Raw genomic sequence first — 19,825 nt, forward strand, 5'->3', positions numbered from 1 at the left:
GTTTTATTTCACCTAACAGAATTTAGCATCGCTGGTGTCAATGGAACTACACATTCAGCTACCAAAGTGGAATCATGCTAACAGTCATGTGAATATTATTGTAGTGCTTCTTCATACAGTGCTAGGTTAAAAATAAATAAACACAATCAGAGACTGCACAGAACAGAGCAGGTGGTTTTACAATAGCAAATGGAGGTAAAAGAAACTAGAATGTTGTCAGTATTGAGTTTGGATATTAAAAGAAAACATAAGGCATAGCCCCTGAAGGTGTTTGATTGCTCAGCAAATTTGTTCACTGCTGTTGCAGGCAATCTGTAGGCACAATCTCAAAATAATTCAGAGTTTTTAGCTTCATTGTAAAACACTTAAATCATTATCAGTTCAGCAGTAGGAAGAAAAAAAATATTAGAAAGTTGTGTGGGCTTGAGATGGTGCTGGAAGGAGATGGGAGATGGAGGGGAGATGGGAGATGGAGCCCCTGTTCAAATCCTGAATTGTATGGGAGACAATGGGAAATAGCAAAAGGGATGGGAAAGGAAGCTGTTCCCAAAAGGCCATCATCAGACTTTCTTTGTTGTCTTATCAGCTGACTCCTCTTGTTTTGTCAGTGCTTTTGCTAACAGCTTTGAGCTAGATTTGAAGTCCACTGCAGTTTAGAAAAGTTCTTTTTTCCTCTCCTCTTTTAGTCTTTGCGTCTAAGCCTTAAGGGAGAGATTAAGTATTTTTTATCTTCTGCCTGCAGCATCTAACTTGCTCTTGTAAATGGGTTTGACTGAGTGCCAGAAGTTCTGTTCAGCATTCATGTCAAAAAGCCCACTGGAGCCAGTGCTGGACAGCCTTCTCTTATAAACACTTTGCTTCCAGAAAGATATAAGTTTAGTCTTTCCAAACTATTTGAAATTCAGAGTTTAATTTGGTAAACAGCAGTGATGAACTAAAGCATAAACAAAACATTATTGAGGTGTTTCCCTCCAGTGTTTCCAAAACAGTGTTGATCTTCTTGCGCTAGATTGCTAAGAGTCCCTGAGGTAAGTTTTGGAGGTACCACAGGGGTGGAAAAGGCACTGCAGCTCTCAGCAGGAGGCTGAGAGTGTGAGAGTCCTTGTGTTCGCATCTCTTTTCAACCTGATTTAGAGTAGAGAGCTGAGCTATGCTCTTGTCCTTAGACCTGTGCCCTCATCATTGCTTTGCAGAGTGCATCACCAGAAGAGCTTTTCTCTCTATATCCCCACATGCAGTTTTGCTTCATGAAAACAGTTTAAATGCCCTCATGGATGCAGGACGAGTTCCATAGCTGGTATTCAAAACACTCTGTGCTGTGCCTGGGTCATCCCTTCCATCTGCCCACTTAGGCAGAGGATTGGTGATGCCCGTGTGAGAAGCAGCATCCTGGCCGCTGCCTGGAGGAAAGGTCCTGCCTTGTTCCAGGACCCCTGGTGTCTGAAGAAAAGGTGGGATTTTGCACTGACCTTCCCAAGGGAACCAAGAGGTTCATCCCTGAATCGTGCTGGAGATTAGTTGTACAAGTAATACTCAGTGACCAGGCTTCGGGGCATGAAGTGCATATTGCTTCCTGCATGTCTTGGGAATCTGAGTCTGTGTGCAATTAATGATTCCCATAAAATGAGAGATGCTGATGGCCAGGTATCCCCTCTATTTAATTGCAGGTCAGTAGAGAGCTATTATCATGGATTTCTGAGGATGTAGTGCTATTATTTCGCTTGGTTATTTCTGCTAAAGTAGTGCACCTGAGGCTAAGAAGCATCACTTTAGTTCCACAGAGTTTCAGTTCCTGCAAACAGTTGGCTACCAGCATCAGAAGGGAAGTGCAGAAACTAAAAGAGCTCAAAGTGACTGTACATGAGCATGAAAAAATATGTTCATTTAAAATGATAAGTTAAATAGTTGATGTATTTCAATGAGCACTTACTCAGAATGTCCCTGTTGGTGTGGGGCCAGTGAGGGAGTGTGAACACAGCCAGCAGTGCGTATGTGGGCAAGGCAGGAGGGGAGAAGCAGGTACGCAGAGCAAGGGAACTCACCCAGCTCAGCTTAGAAGGGGAAACTCCTGCTGTCCTTATACGAACCATGGCAGAGGGATGAACCAGATGAACCACGGATGGTGAAAGCCACCAGCTAGAACAGGGGGAACTGATTGCTTTAAAAAAAGTAAATTGCAAAAAGCAAGGCTAAAAATAATGCAGTAACATCCATGTTTTTAAAAACATACTAGCTCAGTTAACTGGCAACAGCTGGAAGAAATGAATTCAAATAGTTTTCTCTCCAATCTCCATTTGTAAAGAATACTTAGGAAGAAATTATGCAAGCTAGTTGTTACATAGACGTGGCTTATGTTTAAGAGAGCCACTGCTTGGAAGTCAGAGGTAGGAAACCAGTGCTCTGAAATCTTAGTTAAAGGATTGTTTTATGGTAACGACTGTAGGATCTAATTCACAAACCTTAAGCCATGAGAGAGTGGCGAAAGGTCTTGTGGATGTAAAATACTACACAAGAGTATAACAATATGGATTTAACATACACAATTATCAGAACCTTTGTCTATGTTATAAATAGAAATTTTTGGTCTCCACTTTGGTACTAAACAGGGAAAATATACAGAGGAAATGTATGCAGATCTTTATTATATCTTGGGACAGAAACAACACTTTGTTCTGCTGCAAGAAAAATAGATGGATTCCTTTTATGTCTGTGATTTCATGAGCTTTCATTAAAGAAATCAAATTCTATTTGTTACTAAAGATCGTTTTTAACTTTTCTTTTTAAAATCTATCCAGAAAACACTATCCCACATAAGAACACACAAAAGAAAAAAGTCATTCTCTCTCTTCTCTGTTTTCTCCCCCTCTTTTCTACAAGAAGTAACTTAAAATATGTGTGCTGTGTAAGAACGTGAGCTGAAGTTTCATGTTTCAGGTAATCTTCTTTAAAATAATGAGAGTCTAGATTGCATCAGTTAGTTTTAAAACTGCTATGCTATTGGTAGGGACAAAATGGGATTAGAGCCAAAATTTGGCTGTGTTGCTGCCAAAGTCTGTATCAGATTTAAGACACATGCTTCTGCAAGCTTCCACGAAGGTTGTGAAAAAAAGTTTTAATACAGAGTTGGATTACAGCTCTCTAGCTCAAAACACTGGCCATTACGCTACCATCTGAAGAGGCTGCTGTAGCACAGAGCGCAGAACAGAGCAGACTGCTTAAATCTTCTGGACCACAGATGGATTTTGAATACCTCTTTGTGCCCTGATGGAAGATACAGTAACTTCATTAACTGGAACCCGTACCTGATCACTTGTGAGAGTGTAGCTGCGTGCATACAGATACCAATCTATTTAAAGTCTTATCATGATTTTCTTTCGAATGTATCTAAAATCTACTCTAAGAAATTACAGTCTCTAGGTGAATTGTTCAAAATAATTGCTTAGAAGAGTGAAGAGCAAGATATTTACTCTCGCATGTTGGAATCCTTTGCGAATTTATAACAGAAATTTGGAAGCTTTTCTTGTCTGTTGTGGTGAAATGCATTTCAAAAGAGACGCCTCCAGCTGTATGACAACAACTGCGTAGTAACCTGCGGAATTAAACATCAGAATGTACAAACCGTGGGTGACTGTGAATATTTTCATGATTTCATTTCTGCATTTGCTGCAAGGATCTGACTATGAGAATGGATCTGTAAAGGTAGGCGATCTTTATTTATTGCTAATGTTAATAATCCACATTGCCAGAATTACACAAACCTCATGGGCAGGGTGGTAGGTTTCTAGCTGTTTTGATGAGGGGCTTGTTTGTGTTTATTTTGTTTTGTTCTGGTGATTGTTGGTGATTAAACAGAAGTTTAATAACCCTAGAGATAAGAGAATCTATAAAGAATTTAAATACGTATTCACTGCTTAGTATTTCATCTCTTTGTATTAGTTATTCTTATTTGTTACATATTTTGTTCTTTAATTGAACTCCTTCTATCACTCATGCAAGATAAAAACAAAATACAAACCAAAAAGCAAATCAGAGTACTTAGAATACTTTCCAAATGCAATTATTTTTCTTTCAGCTATTAAGAATTTCAGGAATAAGTATCCGGGTGTTGAAAATCTTCCTCTACAAACACTTGTTCACCAGTTGCTCACTTGTTTGCCACAAATATTCTTCTTTTGTTTTATAGTAAGTGATGTTGTCCAAGACTTTACAATAAGTTACAACTAGTAATAGTAGGACACAGTGCCTGGAAAATAATCTTTCTTCGGAATATAATACATGCAAGAAAACTTAAGCTGAAGTCTCACCTTGGTAGTAGGATTTTTCAGATCTGATTTTCTGAGACAATGTGAGAAAAGCCAGGACAATCGTGTAGAAAAACAAGAACAAAAACTGGAACAGGATTCTGCGTGTGTAGTGTGTCCAAAAATGATTAATTCAGTGTGTGGTCCAGAACAAATTATTTGTTTTTTACTGACAAAGCAAAACAAGCTAATATTCTGTTTTCACTTCAAAAAACCTTCTGCTTGCAAGAGATGACCACACACCAGCCTGTGAACTGCACTGCATATTGACCTGTGGTTCTGAAAAGAAAGGCTCAGTTGTGTGCTTAATTGCAGACTTCTGTTGCCGGCACAAGAACTTAGCAGTGGTGAGTGATGTGCTTTCAGGGAGACTAATGGCTCACCCCTTTGCCTGCTCACTGTTCACAAGCTTTTAATTTACAACCTTGACAATCGAGTCTTTGGAATCAGTAAGACCATTGTAATCATTCTTATATACATTGCCTTCATTCTTCTATATGTTTCACTGCCTGATAAGTCACTGTTAAGTTTCCAAGACTATCAGAAGATACGGTATAGATCACGCTTTAAGGAGCTGTGTTTTACATATGTTGGCTGCTGATTACCAAAAGGAAAAGATGTTGGTTTTTTTTTTACGTTGCTTGTTCTGGCTCTTTCTGTATAGACAAGGATTTTGGGCTAAGCCACTGATTATTTTTGTTTTAATGTTTTACATTGTGTATTAGATTTATGGGCTGCTTTGGCATTTATGTTGTGGGCTTTTGTGTATGTGCATACGTGGACATACCCTGCAGAAAGTCCTCCATGTTACAGTGTTTAATGGTACAGAGGATTATGCATATTCTTACCAATTGCACCTAAGATTTTACTTGTAAAGTGAGAAATAATGTGTTATAGTCACTTATAACATCTTCTAAAAGTTCTTTCAGATCAACAGCAATACTGCCTGGATAGGAACCCTGAGGTCAGGCTGTAGGTAATGCACAATTTAATGGGACACAGGAAGAGTTGCAGACTGGCAGCCTCTTCCCTTTACCCATTGTTACAGCAACTGAACTCAGCCCAGGTCACTTCAAGCTTTAAATCTGTTGATGGTCTGAACCATCAGCTGGTGTCAGTGTGGTATCATGTGACAGAGTTCCAGTGACTAAGTATTTAAATACTATATTTACCCCTTCCACAATGATCCTAAGTAATATTATGAAAGTTAAAATCCTTACAAGTTGCTCATGCATCTCTGCTGCACTTCACTTTTCCTAACCACATCCTCTTCTGTGTGCTGGATTCTCTTTCATTTCCCATCTGCACACTCAGCCCAGTAATTCCCTGCCTGCCAGTCCCAGTTCTTTCTGTCCCCATTTTGATCCTGTCCCTGTCCCAGCACCACTGGCTCCCCAGCCCATGTTTTTGTGCCTCTCATGCTTTGAATAGGTTCCCCCACCATGATCCTTTTTGCACTACCTGTGCATCATCTTCCTCCCCATTCACCCACCCTGGCATAGGATACCCTTTTCCTCTCTCTGACTTTCAGGAGTGGCCCCAATTTCTCAGCAGTAATCTCAGTGCCCTACTTGAATCCCTCTGTTTTCAGTCCCCTCCTCCCTCCCAAGCCTTTAGTTTTGTCTCTATCTGTTCACCATTCACAAGCTTACCTTTCTCCTTACTCCAGTTACTACTTCAGGTCTTCCCAAACACTCCCACACTCTTTGGCTAGGTCTTACATGCCTCTGCCAATGTTCATCTTCTTTCCCTTCCACACTCAGCCCTGACACCCTTCTTTTCCATGTTAAATGGAAGAGCTTGAAGGAGAGGAAAGATGTGCTCAGGCTCAGCTCCAGGCTGCAGTGAGGTCAGCACCAGTCACATCTGCAGAGATTTTAACCGCTAAATCCTGTAAAGTCACTGCTGAGCATCTGTGAGCTGCTGCTTACATTTGGGTGCTTACATTTGGGTGGCAGAAATATCAGGAGGCATATCCATGCCAACAAATGTTCCTCAGCTGTCCAAACTTCACATTGTGGTCAGCCACAAGGTAATGCTAGACATTTACAGAGATGAGATTGACAGAAAAGGCTTTTGCATGGATAAAGAAGGAGGTTCATCCTCAACCATAGTCAAACTATTTTGACTAAGACAACACACCATATAGTCATAGAATCAGAGAATGGTTTGGGTTGGAAAGGGTCATAAAGAACAGCTAGTTCCAACTCCCCCTGCCATGGGCAGGAACATGTTCCACTGAATCAAAAGTTGTTAAAATCATTTAGAAGCAGACGTCTGGCATGAAAAGTTTCAGCCTGAACACTGAACATCTGGCAATGTTATAAACAACTGGAAACAATCTCAAGATGGGAAGCGGTAGGCAACCTCAGTCTGGGGCAGGTATCTGACACGCCTCCTCAACTGAACTTGTGTCAAGATTGGCAGTAATCCCTCTATTTCACACTCCAGTTATTGGATTCAGAGTGCCAGTCTGACATACTAAATCCTCAGTGAACAATTAGATTTCCACATGGTTTTTCTGAAGACTGAGCATTAACGTTCTTCGTAAGGAAATGCTTAAAAAATTCCTTGTCAAAGTGTTGCTCTGACAGTCTCTTACATTTTCGAATACCTCTGCTAGGGAGCCACAAACTTTACTGTCTCCCCCTACTCCCTCATCACTTTTCCTGTCCTAAATCGGTGACAGACATAAGCTAGTTTTTCCAGAATTTTAAAATGAGATACAGAGTTATGTCCTATATTCATCAAAGCTGAAGTGACTTTTGCCAGTAAAAGCCAGCCATCTGTCAGAGCTGCTTCTGTCTTCCCACATTAAAACTGCCTCTCTAATGAGGATCCAGGTCCTGATCTCTGAGGGTCTGAATCTCAAGGCTCCCTAACCTGTTCTGCCCCTAATTCTACGTACTGAGGGGAAGACAAGAGAAAGTAATGCCCATCTTGTAATATACTCAGAGCTTTCCTTTTTCTTTTGCAGGTCTTCTCACTATTAAAAACTTTCTTTCATTTTACTAGAGAGAATCCCATCATTAGTAGGCCTGAAGAGTATCAGAAGACTTATGGATTAGATAAGCTGAGACCTGGAGGTGAACACGGCAGTTCTCTGCTACATGCCTATCTTTTTCCCAGCTTAACTCTTTTTTTAACCTCTACACCAAATATTTATAGAATCATAGAATGTCCCAAACTGGGAGGGACTCACAGAGATGATCATCAAGTCCAACCCCTGGCTCCACACAGCACCACCCACAATCAAACCCAATGTCTGAGAGCGCCGTCCAGACACCCCTTGAACTCCAGCACTCGGGGCCATGCCCACAGCTCTGGGCAGCCTGCTCCATGCCCACCACCCTTCAGTGAAAAACCTTTCCCTGACCCCCAACTTGTCCCTCACCTGACTCTGCTCCATGCCGTTCTCTCAAAACATATTGATACAGGCTTGAATGGACATTTTCGCTCCAGCAGGCCTTAGATTCAACAACCTCATATTGACACTGTCAGCGGGACAGAAGTAGAAGCCAGATGCCAAACACAGCTGTCTTCTGGCCTGCTTTGCTGAAGGTGGGAGCGAAAGAGCACTTACCCATGATTCTCAGCACCTAAGTGACAAATGCCCTTGGGTAGGCGTGGAGATGCTGGTGAGCCATCACACCACGAACTGAAACAGTTACAATGCTCTTTGCCTTTCTGTCTCCCTAAAGTCAGCTACAGTCTCTCTCTGCAACCAGAAGAGAACTCTGCAAAGAAACCCGAGCAACTCTTAGCAGAGCTGAAAGTAAGCTTCCATCTATCTGATTGTCACTGATGCTGTTTTTCAGATAGTCGCATCTTCATAGCACTCTGGTAACTGCTTGCAAATGTTGCTGATTTTTTAGAAAAGAGATAACCTAACAGATTTTCTGTTTCATAGATTCTTTTCCTGAACGGCAGCTCTTGGAAGTACAGCGAACTGCTTAATAACTAGGGAAAAAGTGGTGAAGGCTGTTGGAAACAATTTCTCTCCTCAAACTAGACTTTTCTTTCTTACATCCAGCTTCCTTTCAAAGTTACCAGACTCTTTGGGGTAAAGATGATGAAATTGTGGTTTTCAGAACTGTTTTATTATCTCAGTTTTGTCTTTGCTGCTTTTGATTCTCTATGATTACAATCTCTGGTATGATGTCCGACGAACTAAAAACATGTAGAAATGTACGTGCAGCACTCCTGCAGAAATGTTTGGCTGTGCTTTTATGTCAGGAGTGGGAAGCTATCATGGAGGTTGTGAAGCAAGCCATTTTGTTCTCAGCTATCTGCTGCTTTCAGTCTACAGTGAGGGATAAGAGAACAATCTTGCAGTGTTGCCATGCCACACAGCATCCATTCTTGGCTCTTATCAGTTTGGAAAGGAAACTACTACAACACTGCTGCTTTGTCAAAAGCTGTTCACACTCAGGAAAAATAGCAAGAAAATCACTCTCAGCTCAGGTCTTCCAGTCTGGCCCACCTCAGCTGGGATTGTAATTCCTGAGTACATAGCAGAGTGCTGAAAAGTGCATCATGTTGTTAAGATTGATCAGAGGAGAATGAGAAATTCATTCCTCTGTTCAGCTTTTTGAAATGAAGACAGAGCTAATTAAAATTTGACATCAGTATGGATCTCTTCTGGAGCTCTGTAGTACCCAGGGAGGCAGGTTCAGAGGGCAGTGGAGCAACTTTGACTTAATTTGTGATCACAAGGCAACCAAAACAGGCAATCAGCTCAGGCTTGGCAAGTGTTACTGGTCTGAGGGTGGGTTGTTGCAGCCTGCTTGCACTTTCTTCCCCAGAGAGATTTGTTTGTTTTTAGCCACTGATGTGGTGGTTTTGATGCAGCACTCAGAGGAGGCAAATAGAGCTAGGAGAGGAACAGTGTGCCTGAAAATGAAAAAAAAGTACTGTAGACTCAGCTTGTGAGACCTCTGCTGTGCTGGCTGCAAGTTTTGCTCTGATCATTGCTGTCCACACTGCAGATTTGAGAAAGGTTTGCAGGTATTTTTTCTCCTGTGTGTCTACTTGGAAGAAAGAGATACAGTTGTTGCAGGTGATAACTCATTTATTTCTATTCATTGAAAGTACTGTACAGTAGTTTTTATAATTATCATTAGATGATTGGGATCTGTGCTTCATTTAGACCTTTCTCACAGGGAAAGTGCAATTACAAAACTGGCCACTACTGTTTCCTGGGCTTCACTTTGAGATGTAATCCCAAAGTTACTACATTGCCTGCGGGAAAAAGTGACTCAAGATATTTTGCTGCAAGGAGGAAATCCTTATCCCTCCCACTATTTGCCAGTCCCTTGTGTAACTTTCCGCCTGCTCCTTACCTCCCCAGTACATTTTGCAAATCTTCATCAGTCATATTGAGACTTGAGGGGAATGGAAACAAAACTCTTTGTGCCTCTATGACAGCTGCAGAGACTCCATTTGCTCATGGGAAGACGAAGCAGAATTTGTTCTTTTCTTTGATGTTTTTGTGAAAGAAGTACTTGTGGGCGTCTGTATCAAGGACCGGCAGAACAACTGAGTACAGTATTTCATTTTGCTCAAATTAAGAAAACAGCCTAAATGATATCTGTGTATTGTTTTCTATCTTCCCCAAGTATGACCTAAATGATGTGACCATTCAGCCAGTGGGAGAATACCATTTAGGGTCCTTACTGTTTTTTCAGAATGGCACTTAGAAAAACTGGGTAACTATGTGAACACATGAGATACGGCAATCCAGTGAGGGCACTACACGAATTTAGATAGCAGTGATTGTTCTGCTTGTTAGTGGGTCAGGATGGTTTTGTCAAATCCATGTTTTTAGATCAAAAATATGCTGTGTTAGTTTTGAGAACTCGTCGTTGCTGAATGCAAAGTAGTCACCATGTATGGGCGAAGGAATCATGTCATATATGATATGATATGGTGTTAAATTGCAAAGAAGTTGCATCATGTTGCTGTACCAACCTGCATCATGTTGCTGTACCAACCTGGTCTAGTGAGCAGCCTGGTCTAATGGGAGGTGTCCCTGCCTATTGCTGGGCATTGGAACTAGATGATCTTAGAGGTCCCTTCCAACCCAAACCATTCTATGATTCTATGATTCTATGATTCTATGATTCTATTGTATGTTACGTTGCATGTAGAGAGTATGCCATACAATCAGGCAAAACTTTTCACTTCAGTTGGCAATGTGACTCAGAAACCATGTCAGGATATTTTCCTGAACTGCTAGGGAAATATTACATAATAAAAACTACAATTCCAGGAAAATGTGTGCATGTGATTGAGGTAACATAAGTTCACTCAGCATTGGCAGTGGATCTGCTTTGAGAAGTGACATTTGGAAATCCGGCAGTTCAATTGGCTAATTACACTTCCAAAACATTTGTCAAGTGTTTTGGGGCAAAAACAGAACCTATGGAAGCAGTAACTGAAAGAACCTTCATCACATTAAAAAATATTTTAAAATATTGAAAGAACATACAATCATCTGATTTTATTCAATTCTCCATTACTGAGACATTCCAAAATCTTTGTCCAAACCTCAGAGATTGCCAAAGACTGGACAAATATCAAAAGAAAGTGACTATGCTCTGGATATGTTCTTTGTAAAAGCATATAATATACTATTTTTAACATGTGTATTCTGTCAGATTGTTAGCACACAGCATTGTGTAGGATGAAGAAAGTGCTGCATATTGTCTCTAGTTGCATTCTGTGCTGAGCATCATGTCTGCCTGAACGCGTTGCTGCTGTGTGAGATGATACAACCAAATACAGAAGGAGAGCTTGAGAAAACATACTGTTGGATTCCCATAGCTGTCAGTAGTATTTGGGACATACAAGCAAATTATTGCCATGGGCATTTTATGACAATCTGTATCTGTCCTTTTATTGACCACACAAATGTACTTCCCATGTTTATCACAGGAGGGGCCTAAAGGCAAATTCTCTGCATAAATGACTAGGCTTGAAAATGAAGAAACTCCTCACCGCATAGACCTATTCTTTTGTTCCATCCATCCGATTCGGTTTGCCATCATTGCCCACAAAATGAGGCACAGGTGAATGCTGTTCCCTTCAAAAGCACACTTTAGCTGCTGTGAGAGTTTCTCATGAGAGCAAAAGATCTGTCTGTGGGGAGTGAGATTTATTTAATGAGAGTTGTAGTTGACTCTCAAAATACTTACTGGATAGAAAAAAAAAAAACAAAAGACCTCATTTTGGTGTAAAAAAAAAATCATCTGGCTAAATGTGGGAGATATTTTGATAAAATTGTATCCGTTTCTGATTACTTTAGACATGTTAAAAGCAAACGAGATAATCATGCTTTCCTTTCCAAATCATGTAACATTCTGCTGTTTTCACTTCTTCTCTTTGATATTTTGATTCATTCAAACCAAATGTTCAGAGAACAACCAAAATGTCTCGTCTCTGAGGATTTTGATAACGTAACCATGCTACTAAAGTGCAAGAAGTCTGGTTTGTTTGCCGTGGCACCACAAAAGATCTATTCTAGTTGAAAAAAAAAAAAACTATTCAAAATATAAAATAGCTGTTCTCTTGAAGACATTGGGTATCTAATATGATTTACTTGTGCAAGCATATGATCTTCAACTGAATTAAAATCTGTCAGTATCTGAACTAATAATCTTAGAAAACAAGTAATTCAGTTTCTTGCCTTCACTGGGAACAAGACTGGAGCCTGGAAGAGAAGAGTCTGGAGAGAGCATTACCACGCTGAACAGAAAAGATGGAGCAGTCTAGAAGCTGCTTCTTCTCCAGTTTTGGGTCTTGGTCAAATGATAAGCTGGCTAAGTTTTATCAAAAGAGATTCTCAATTGTCATATCTATGAACTATGAACGTCTCACATGAACGCATCCATCAGTCCCTACACCTTCATATAATATCAGATGAAACTATTCATTTTGTCACCTCACATTCCTCCCCAAACCATATTTAATGTACTTGTCAGTCCTTTATGTGCCCTGGCGATTTACTGCTGCTCTTCTTACGGGGCGCTGTGTCATTTCTATTTCAGCAGCGTTGGCACACATGACGAGTGGCTCTATCAACATATTCACTCTTCTCTCAGAGAAAGCAAGGGAAATGTAGTTTTTAACTCCAGAGGCAGATGGCAGAGAGGTATCTCCTAAGCTTTGGGTGGAGAAAGCAAAAGCTTTGTTTCCTGTGCCTGCTCTGCAAACATTGAGTTCCAGTAGAGACTGATGAGGGTGGAGAGATGACCTTCAGGCTTTCCACCCAGAGTACAATTTACTGCTCCTCTTGCAGCCAGAATATACATCTCTGTTGCATTTATATTTTATTTGTTGTATGGAGTCTTTCTCTGATGGATAAAATGCTATGGCAGTGGATGCATCTGAAAAGCTGAAAGAATTAGCAGACAAATTGAAGCCTCAATTTTCTGAGAGGACTGTGGAGAAGATTAAATGTTGCTCTGGTACTTTATCCACTCTCCATACCCAAAGGACATGAGATGCCATATTAAAGGCAATATGTTATGGTAAAACTTGATGCTGGTTGGATTCCTGCTATCTCAAAATCAAGGCCTATCACTCTAAGCAATATTTTCTGTTCTCTTGGTACTCCCTTTGGATGAATGCCATCTTCTGTTTTCTCTTGTCTTCTAGCTTGGTTGTAGATGCCAGATTAGGGATTGTCTAATTATTTTCTTTTTGTACCTGATCCCTTACTCCTGGAAGCCGTAATACTAATAATACTAATGATGCAAATCACCAAAAGGAGTTCCCCTTACTGCAGAGATTCCATGGAAACTTATCATCTTCACCAAGCAAATAGCCGTACAGTACCTTCAAATATCACATATGTGTTGACTCCACAGTGGCAGGAGCTGGCCTGTTTTCTTGCAAAGAGAGATCAAAACTTTTCCACAAAAATCCTCTTGCAATCTAGAGAGTCCCTGGCCACATCACAGATGATACTACGAGCTACAGCATGACTGAGGAATTACCCCCATGGCTTTGAGGTAGGGAATTAAGTGCATTCCTCCACCCAGGCAACTGTCAGTCCTTGTCTAAAGCCATTTCCAGGTCTTTCAAGTTTTCTTGTAGTTTCAGGTCCTGGTTGTTTATATTTGTGTCCTTAAGAAAAAGTGACCATTGTGCCTCAGCAGCAACTGTGCTTTGGGTAAGAGAGGGGATTTCATATCATATGACTGCAGAGCTAGTGATTGACTCCTAGAGAGAGAATGGAGAGAAAGAGGCAGTTTGAACACACTGTAGAATGAAATGAATGTTCAGTCAAAGCACTTATTTTTCTCACTTCACTATAGTAAGAACCTTAAGTAACAAGTTCATGTATTCAGTCAGGTGAATGACACCTGTAAGGTCATATTTTTTGAGTTATAGTAGATTGCCTGGGTTGGCCAGGAGCAGTTGGTATAGCATGCATAACAGCAAAGTTTCTTTGTATTTTTATGTGGTGATGAATCATAAACCTTGTATTTAAAAAAAACATGATTGGGTCTAGTTCTGAGAATAGCCTAAAGGCAGCATTGTAATGGGGAACATTAGTTCTCAAAAAATACTTCTGTGTTTGTCTTCTACATGACTTCTTTTGACATGACTGTGGCTGCTACTGCTGCATCAAGCACACCACACCCACATACACTTTGAAATGTTCTCACTTGCAGCCAGTACTCTTCGTCAATGTCCAAGTGCCCTCAGTTTGTGACGAAACCTCCTGACCAAACTGGCTAATTTTGAAAGACTTAGTTCAAACTTAGCTTAACAGTGTTTGGCCATGTTTGTAATAAAATAGCATTAAGAGAACCGTGACTCTTTGCTATGAAGCTAAAATCTGCTTTCTTTGGCAAAACGAAGCTGTTACCTTCTTTTTATTGTTTAACTGCTGAGAAGGTGGATCATAAAACAGTGCAAGGTTATTGAGAGGTTCCTCAATCATTTGTCCTGGCTCCAGATGCAGTGATAATGTTGAAGCTTTCCATTGCTATTTGTGCAGTGCTTGACACAACAGCATCTGAGACCATAAATCAGAAAAAACCATTCCTTTTCAGAGGAGCTGTTGCATACAAGTATAACTTTGAGCAGAGGTTTATGTTCCACTGTGGATGAGAAGTGCTAAGATGGGGGTTTAAAGAAAGTAGTTTTGATATCGTGTAAGCAAATGGGTTGTCCTTGGGTTTATTCATGGATTTTGATAATCTTTATTTACATCTGTTCACACATATAAAATATTATTTGCCATTCATCTGTTTCCTTAAATAAAAATATTGACAGATACTGGACTTGAAAATAATGAATTTTGGGTCCTAAGCATGTGTTTGGGCATAGGTCCTCAAGAAATTTAGGATCTTAGTGGGCCTTTCTTTTACTATTGCATTCCACACATCTTTTTTTCTTAGTACAAAAGACCTCCAGGAAATCTTGAATGGGCCAAACATATCATTAATGCAAAGGTTATCTGTGACATGCTGGAAAGGGTGGAACATGTGAAAATGTATTACTTGTATTCTGCTGGCTCACTCAGACATCAGTTTAAAAAGAGTAGGGTGCATTTTCTTAGGCAAGAAACCTAAGATCTTGCCAAAAGTGCAGAAAAGCAAGCTGCTGATTTGTGCCATCTGATAGGAGACTTTAAATGCTAATTATCAAGAAAAGGCACTGTTTGAGCAGTGCAGACTATGAAATTCTGCATATGTACAAGATGCCAAAAAAAAACCCAAATGTTTGACAACAATCAACATCAACAACAAATGTTGATGTCATAAATCACAGGGTTAATGAACTCGGCATCTGATTTAAGCTAGCTTCCAAAGTGGTAAAGGCCACTGAATGCATCAGTGCCCTTTTGTTTCTTTCCAACACTAACTACTTTTAGGGTTTTTCTGGCATCTGAGATTGCTAGGAAGAAGATAGATAGTCTATTATAGTTTCTTTTGGAAGAGCAGAGGTTGTAATTATCCAAAAATCACAATACTAACCCAAGTTATCATTTCCTGATGTCAATGACATTGCTCATTGCCCAAATACAGGAAAACAGATATTCCTTTATGAGTTGAACAAAGTTTGGGAATATATGGGAGGTTACTGTTATGAAAGCCAGAAAACTTCATTTGAGTACAAATCAGACCTTTAGGTCTGGGTATGAGATTGATTCTGATGCTTTGAAAATCTAGTACTTTCACTTTAATTTGATGTACCTTATTGACAAGCTCTAGAGATAAGAATGAAATACTCAAACCTACTACTTTTACTTTAATTCAGTATTTCTTATAGATGAGCTTGAAGCAAAAATTTATTATAGGCAATGACATTATGTACATAGGCCACTCTGAAAGAAATGCTTCCTATTTATTTCCATGGGAACTACAATAGATACAAAGAGCACAATAACACCATTTGATAGAGCAAATTCTCAGCTACAAGCACTAGTTTTCAACACAGTCACCACCATTAGCTCTGTATTTTTGCCACTCATCAGAAAGAGTCAGCATGCCGAGCTCATAAAAATCTACACCAGTGGATTTTCTGTTTCATAGTTGCTATGATGGCATCTTTGTTAGGAAAATGTTGCCCACGCAGATTATCTTTCATCAACCTGAACAGATGGAAGTCAGAAGTTGTCAAATTCGGACTATATGATGAACGTAGTAGAACAGTCCAGCCAATATTGGCAGTGAGTTCCACGATATTCAAAATGGTTTGGGACTAGCACTATCATGCTGCAAGACAAAGGTTTTCCTCTTTGAAGATTTCCAGTGATATGGCTTCAAAGATATATTTTTTTCTTCTTGGGCTCACGTAATATACATTGTCTTGGCCTTTTATCAATGTCTCTTGCTCTCCTTTCCGTCTCCCAAGCCTGAACGGAAATTTTTACATTTTTAGGGCCAGACATTACCATTTTTTGACTATATAAGCAATGCCAAGTGCAGTGAAGTTCTTTTCAGCCATCACAACCAATAACCATAGTGATGGCTTATCTCATCTAACTAACAAGATCTGTGACCTAAGAGAAGGGGGGTGAGGGCATGGCAGAGAGAGAAGTGGATGTCCCATTACACCAAAAGGTTGAACAACTCAGTGTGAGTTTGGCCTCATTAAACTTGCACCTGACTCATTTCTTAAGGCTACAGAGGAAGAAAGTAAAAATAAACAATATCAAAGGACAGTGGGATCCAAGCAGTACAAGATGATAAGAGCAGAGTGGCAAAAGTTAGAGCCGGGAAATAAATGAGGAAGGCAGAGTTGAGGCAGATGGCACCATGACATGGAGAGGAATCTGGAAGAAAGAGCTATAATTATCAAAGAAAGCATAAAAAAGGAGTTAGGGGTCTCTGAAAAGTTTGAAATATCATATGCAGGTGGCTGCAGTCACGAGAAACAGAAAAAGTGGCTCTGTTCCTCTTGCTATTTCTGAGGATCTGGAACTTTCATAAATGTCAGTGGACTTTTCGCATGCTGCCCATTCAAGATCATTGTGAGAGAGGATAAAGTTCTTAACCATCATACTTGGGGTAGATATAGCAAGCTGTTAAAGAAGAACCTTCTTTCAATTTCTTATTTTAAAACATTTATTCGTCTATGTGCAAAGCCACACTCTTCAAAGTGTGTTTTTTTTTCTTCGTTTGTTTTCACACAGCCAAAGTATGTTTGTCTATAACTAAACAAGGATTGATTTCAAACCGTTGTACATGAAAGAAGTGTTCACATCTGTGTGGTATTAACAATCATACCGTACGCCATCTATCGTATTATCTGAGGCCATAAAATGTTCTATGTTTTCCTTTTGATGCTGACCTTTTAATAACAGGCTGACTATAAATGTTTGCTTGGGAAATATTTTGTGACCACACATTATTCGTTGCCACTGTGCCATGACAAGAGAATGTTCCATCTGAGGCTATAGTGCCATGTCCTGCTGGTGTTGGATTTCTACCTCTGTAGTCAAAGTATATAAGAATGAGAGATTCTGAAACAATGAAAACTGTCCACACTCTAGAAAGAGTATAAAGGAATATACTAGGTGAATGCATTGTAATGGTCTCAGTGAAGTAAAAAAAAATATGTAAGACAGTATTTATTGCACCTGTTTTGGCACCTAGGTAGGTTGGAACAAAATGAGATATTTCTCTTCAAACATTTTATATCCCTGATAATATCAGTGGTACTTGTTTGACCAAAGATCCACAACAGATAACTCTTGTGGCCTGGCCAGTTAAAGCTCAGTTTCAAATGAATCATGCTTTACAAGTATTTCTATTAGCTGCAGAGGGAGCTGAGAACAACTAGGCCACAGACTCAATAGATGTCCACGCTATAAACATTTACAATTCCTTGAGATTCAGTGCTCTCTTAATATCTGTCTTTGTCTTCCATTCACTGTCATGCTTATTGTCCTCAGTGCTCAGAGCAAGAGACAGCACTTTATCACAGTACTGCTGTTGTTGTGGTAAAGGACATCAGCAAATTCTGTATTGGGTTGCTGTGAAAGTTATAAAATCAGCAGAAAATTCTGTTCTCTCCAGTAAGAAGTCAGATATAAGAAGAAGGAACAAAGCTGTTGTGGCATTGTGCTGAGAGGCAATTGACTATACCATTAACTCCAGAGCTTGGGTGCTTGTTAAGAAAATAAAAGGGTAAAGGCAGCTGATCCAATTTGGGGTTGAATAGCCTTGGCCACACTGAACAAGGTTTGAGTTGACAGAGAAATGATAACTTAGTTCTATGGATTCTGTGTGAGTTTTGGATGAACACGGCATAGTTAATTAGGATTAATCTCTAATGACTACCCTATAATGCGTACTGTTCTTTCCATTTCCCTTGACTTCTCCAATTTCCAATAACAGAAAAGGAAGGAACAAAACTGCATACACAGGTAGGCTTTGTCAACACTGCTATAATACATCAATATCAGGAGTACTGTTTTGTAATTACCGCAGTTCAAAACCTACCAGATATGAATTTTGGGTACAAAATAGAATTCTATTAATAAAACTTATTCCCTTTTCCATACAATAACTTTGTTTAGTAGGCATAAAGTCAGTGAATTTACACATCAGTGAAATTCTGTAGCTTTAGAAATATAAAAACACTTAAAGTAATAAAAATTATTGAGTTAGATAAGCCCGGAAATCTTTCTGTACCATGTAGCATGTGTATGTATGATCTTACGTTTAAAATTACTAGTAATCATCAATAAAAAATACATGGTATTTAAATAAAATAAATGGAAAAGCAAGTTTAAACTACTGACTTCCACAAGGAATGGAGAGATGTGTCTTTTCATTTACAGGATACCATCATCCATTTTACTGGTTTTCTGTAATTTTGTTCAAGTTTAAAAGTTTTAGATGCTGATCCAGGCTGAAAATCTTTTTGCTGTAGACAAAAAAATCTTGTAAATGCTTAGTTGAGTTCAATTTTAATATCTTTGATCCCAGTGCCTCATCACAGTGGGTCCTATACCCATCTTTTGTAGAGTCAAAGAGACAGTAGGTGGATGGGAAAGAATATAAGCTGTGGTTCTTAGAACAAATAACTCAACACATGATCCTCAAGTTGAATTTCAGCCTTCCTAGATCGGCAAAATTCTGGGTATCTTGTTTCTAAAACTGTCTTGCAATTCAGTTGCTGGTGCTAATTATTCACATTCCCTCTGACATTGTCCATATGTATAGAGATGGGCTTTCCAGTTTTCATCTCATATAAATGTATGAGAAATCATACACCTATGAAAAACAGCCATCTTTGTAATGAAACATAGCAACTTGCCAGAGCACAATACATTGTTCCATATGGGCATAAGAGAAGAGAGAATAATTTATTCTGAGTTAACTGCTTAGGGATTTTTAGGTCAGTGGAAGGTAATTATGCAAAAATGAACTTGGGCAGTATATACAAGTTGACATCTGTATGATTGCAAAATAAATGCCACAGATGTTTTAATAACGAATAACAGATGTGATTAGTGCCTAGGTTTTAAATCTCATTGAAAATTTTTCCTCTTGTAGGTAGCTCTTCCCCTCACCTTTTCTCCAGCCTTATGAAGAACACTAACTGGCTACAGGTTGGGGCTGCAAGCTCCTCATCACCAACTCTATCTTTCAGCTTTGCCTATAAGACGTGGTGCATTATTTAGGAGAGCTGGCAGAGCAGACCTTAATTTGCAAGTCAAAAAGTACAGTCAATTGCATGATCAGAGAGCACAACTGAGAGCACCAGCCCAGTGCAACACAGTTGTGCACAATGATAATCTTTTGCTTGGGTTGGAGGCAATAGTTTCCAGCAGACTCAGTGAGTCAGTAGAAATAAATATGCAGTGGCTTGGTAAAGGCGTAAACACAGATGCTGGAAGGCAGCAGCCAAATAAACAAGTACTGCTGTGGAGTGCTGTGCATTAAATTTATGTTAAAAAGGTAATGCTTAACGACTTAAACTAGGCCTCTGTAAGGAGCCCTCTACCATGGGAGTGAAGAATGGTCTTATACACCAAGAAGGCAGAAAATGCAATG

At 39.6% G+C, this 19,825-nt stretch overlaps 1 protein-coding gene across 1 annotated transcript in view; it reads left to right on the forward strand.

Annotated features, from left to right (window-relative positions):
* The first annotated feature begins 3,071 nt into the window (after positions 1-3,071).
* VEGFD (vascular endothelial growth factor D) overlaps positions 3,072-19,825 on the forward strand; it is a 31,568-nt gene continuing 14,814 nt past the window's right edge. Inside the window, exon 1 of the mRNA XM_042811040.1 lies at positions 3,072-3,699. Within this exon, the coding sequence (XP_042666974.1) occupies positions 3,610-3,699 (90 nt within the window). The 5' untranslated portion in view covers positions 3,072-3,609. The remainder of the gene's footprint in view (positions 3,700-19,825) is intronic.

The sequence above is a fragment of the Centrocercus urophasianus genome, unplaced genomic scaffold (genome assembly GCF_019232065.1).
Source record: "Centrocercus urophasianus isolate 14NV4802_14NV808 unplaced genomic scaffold, USGS_Curo_1.0 seq_12, whole genome shotgun sequence".
NCBI lineage: Eukaryota > Metazoa > Chordata > Aves > Galliformes > Phasianidae > Centrocercus > Centrocercus urophasianus.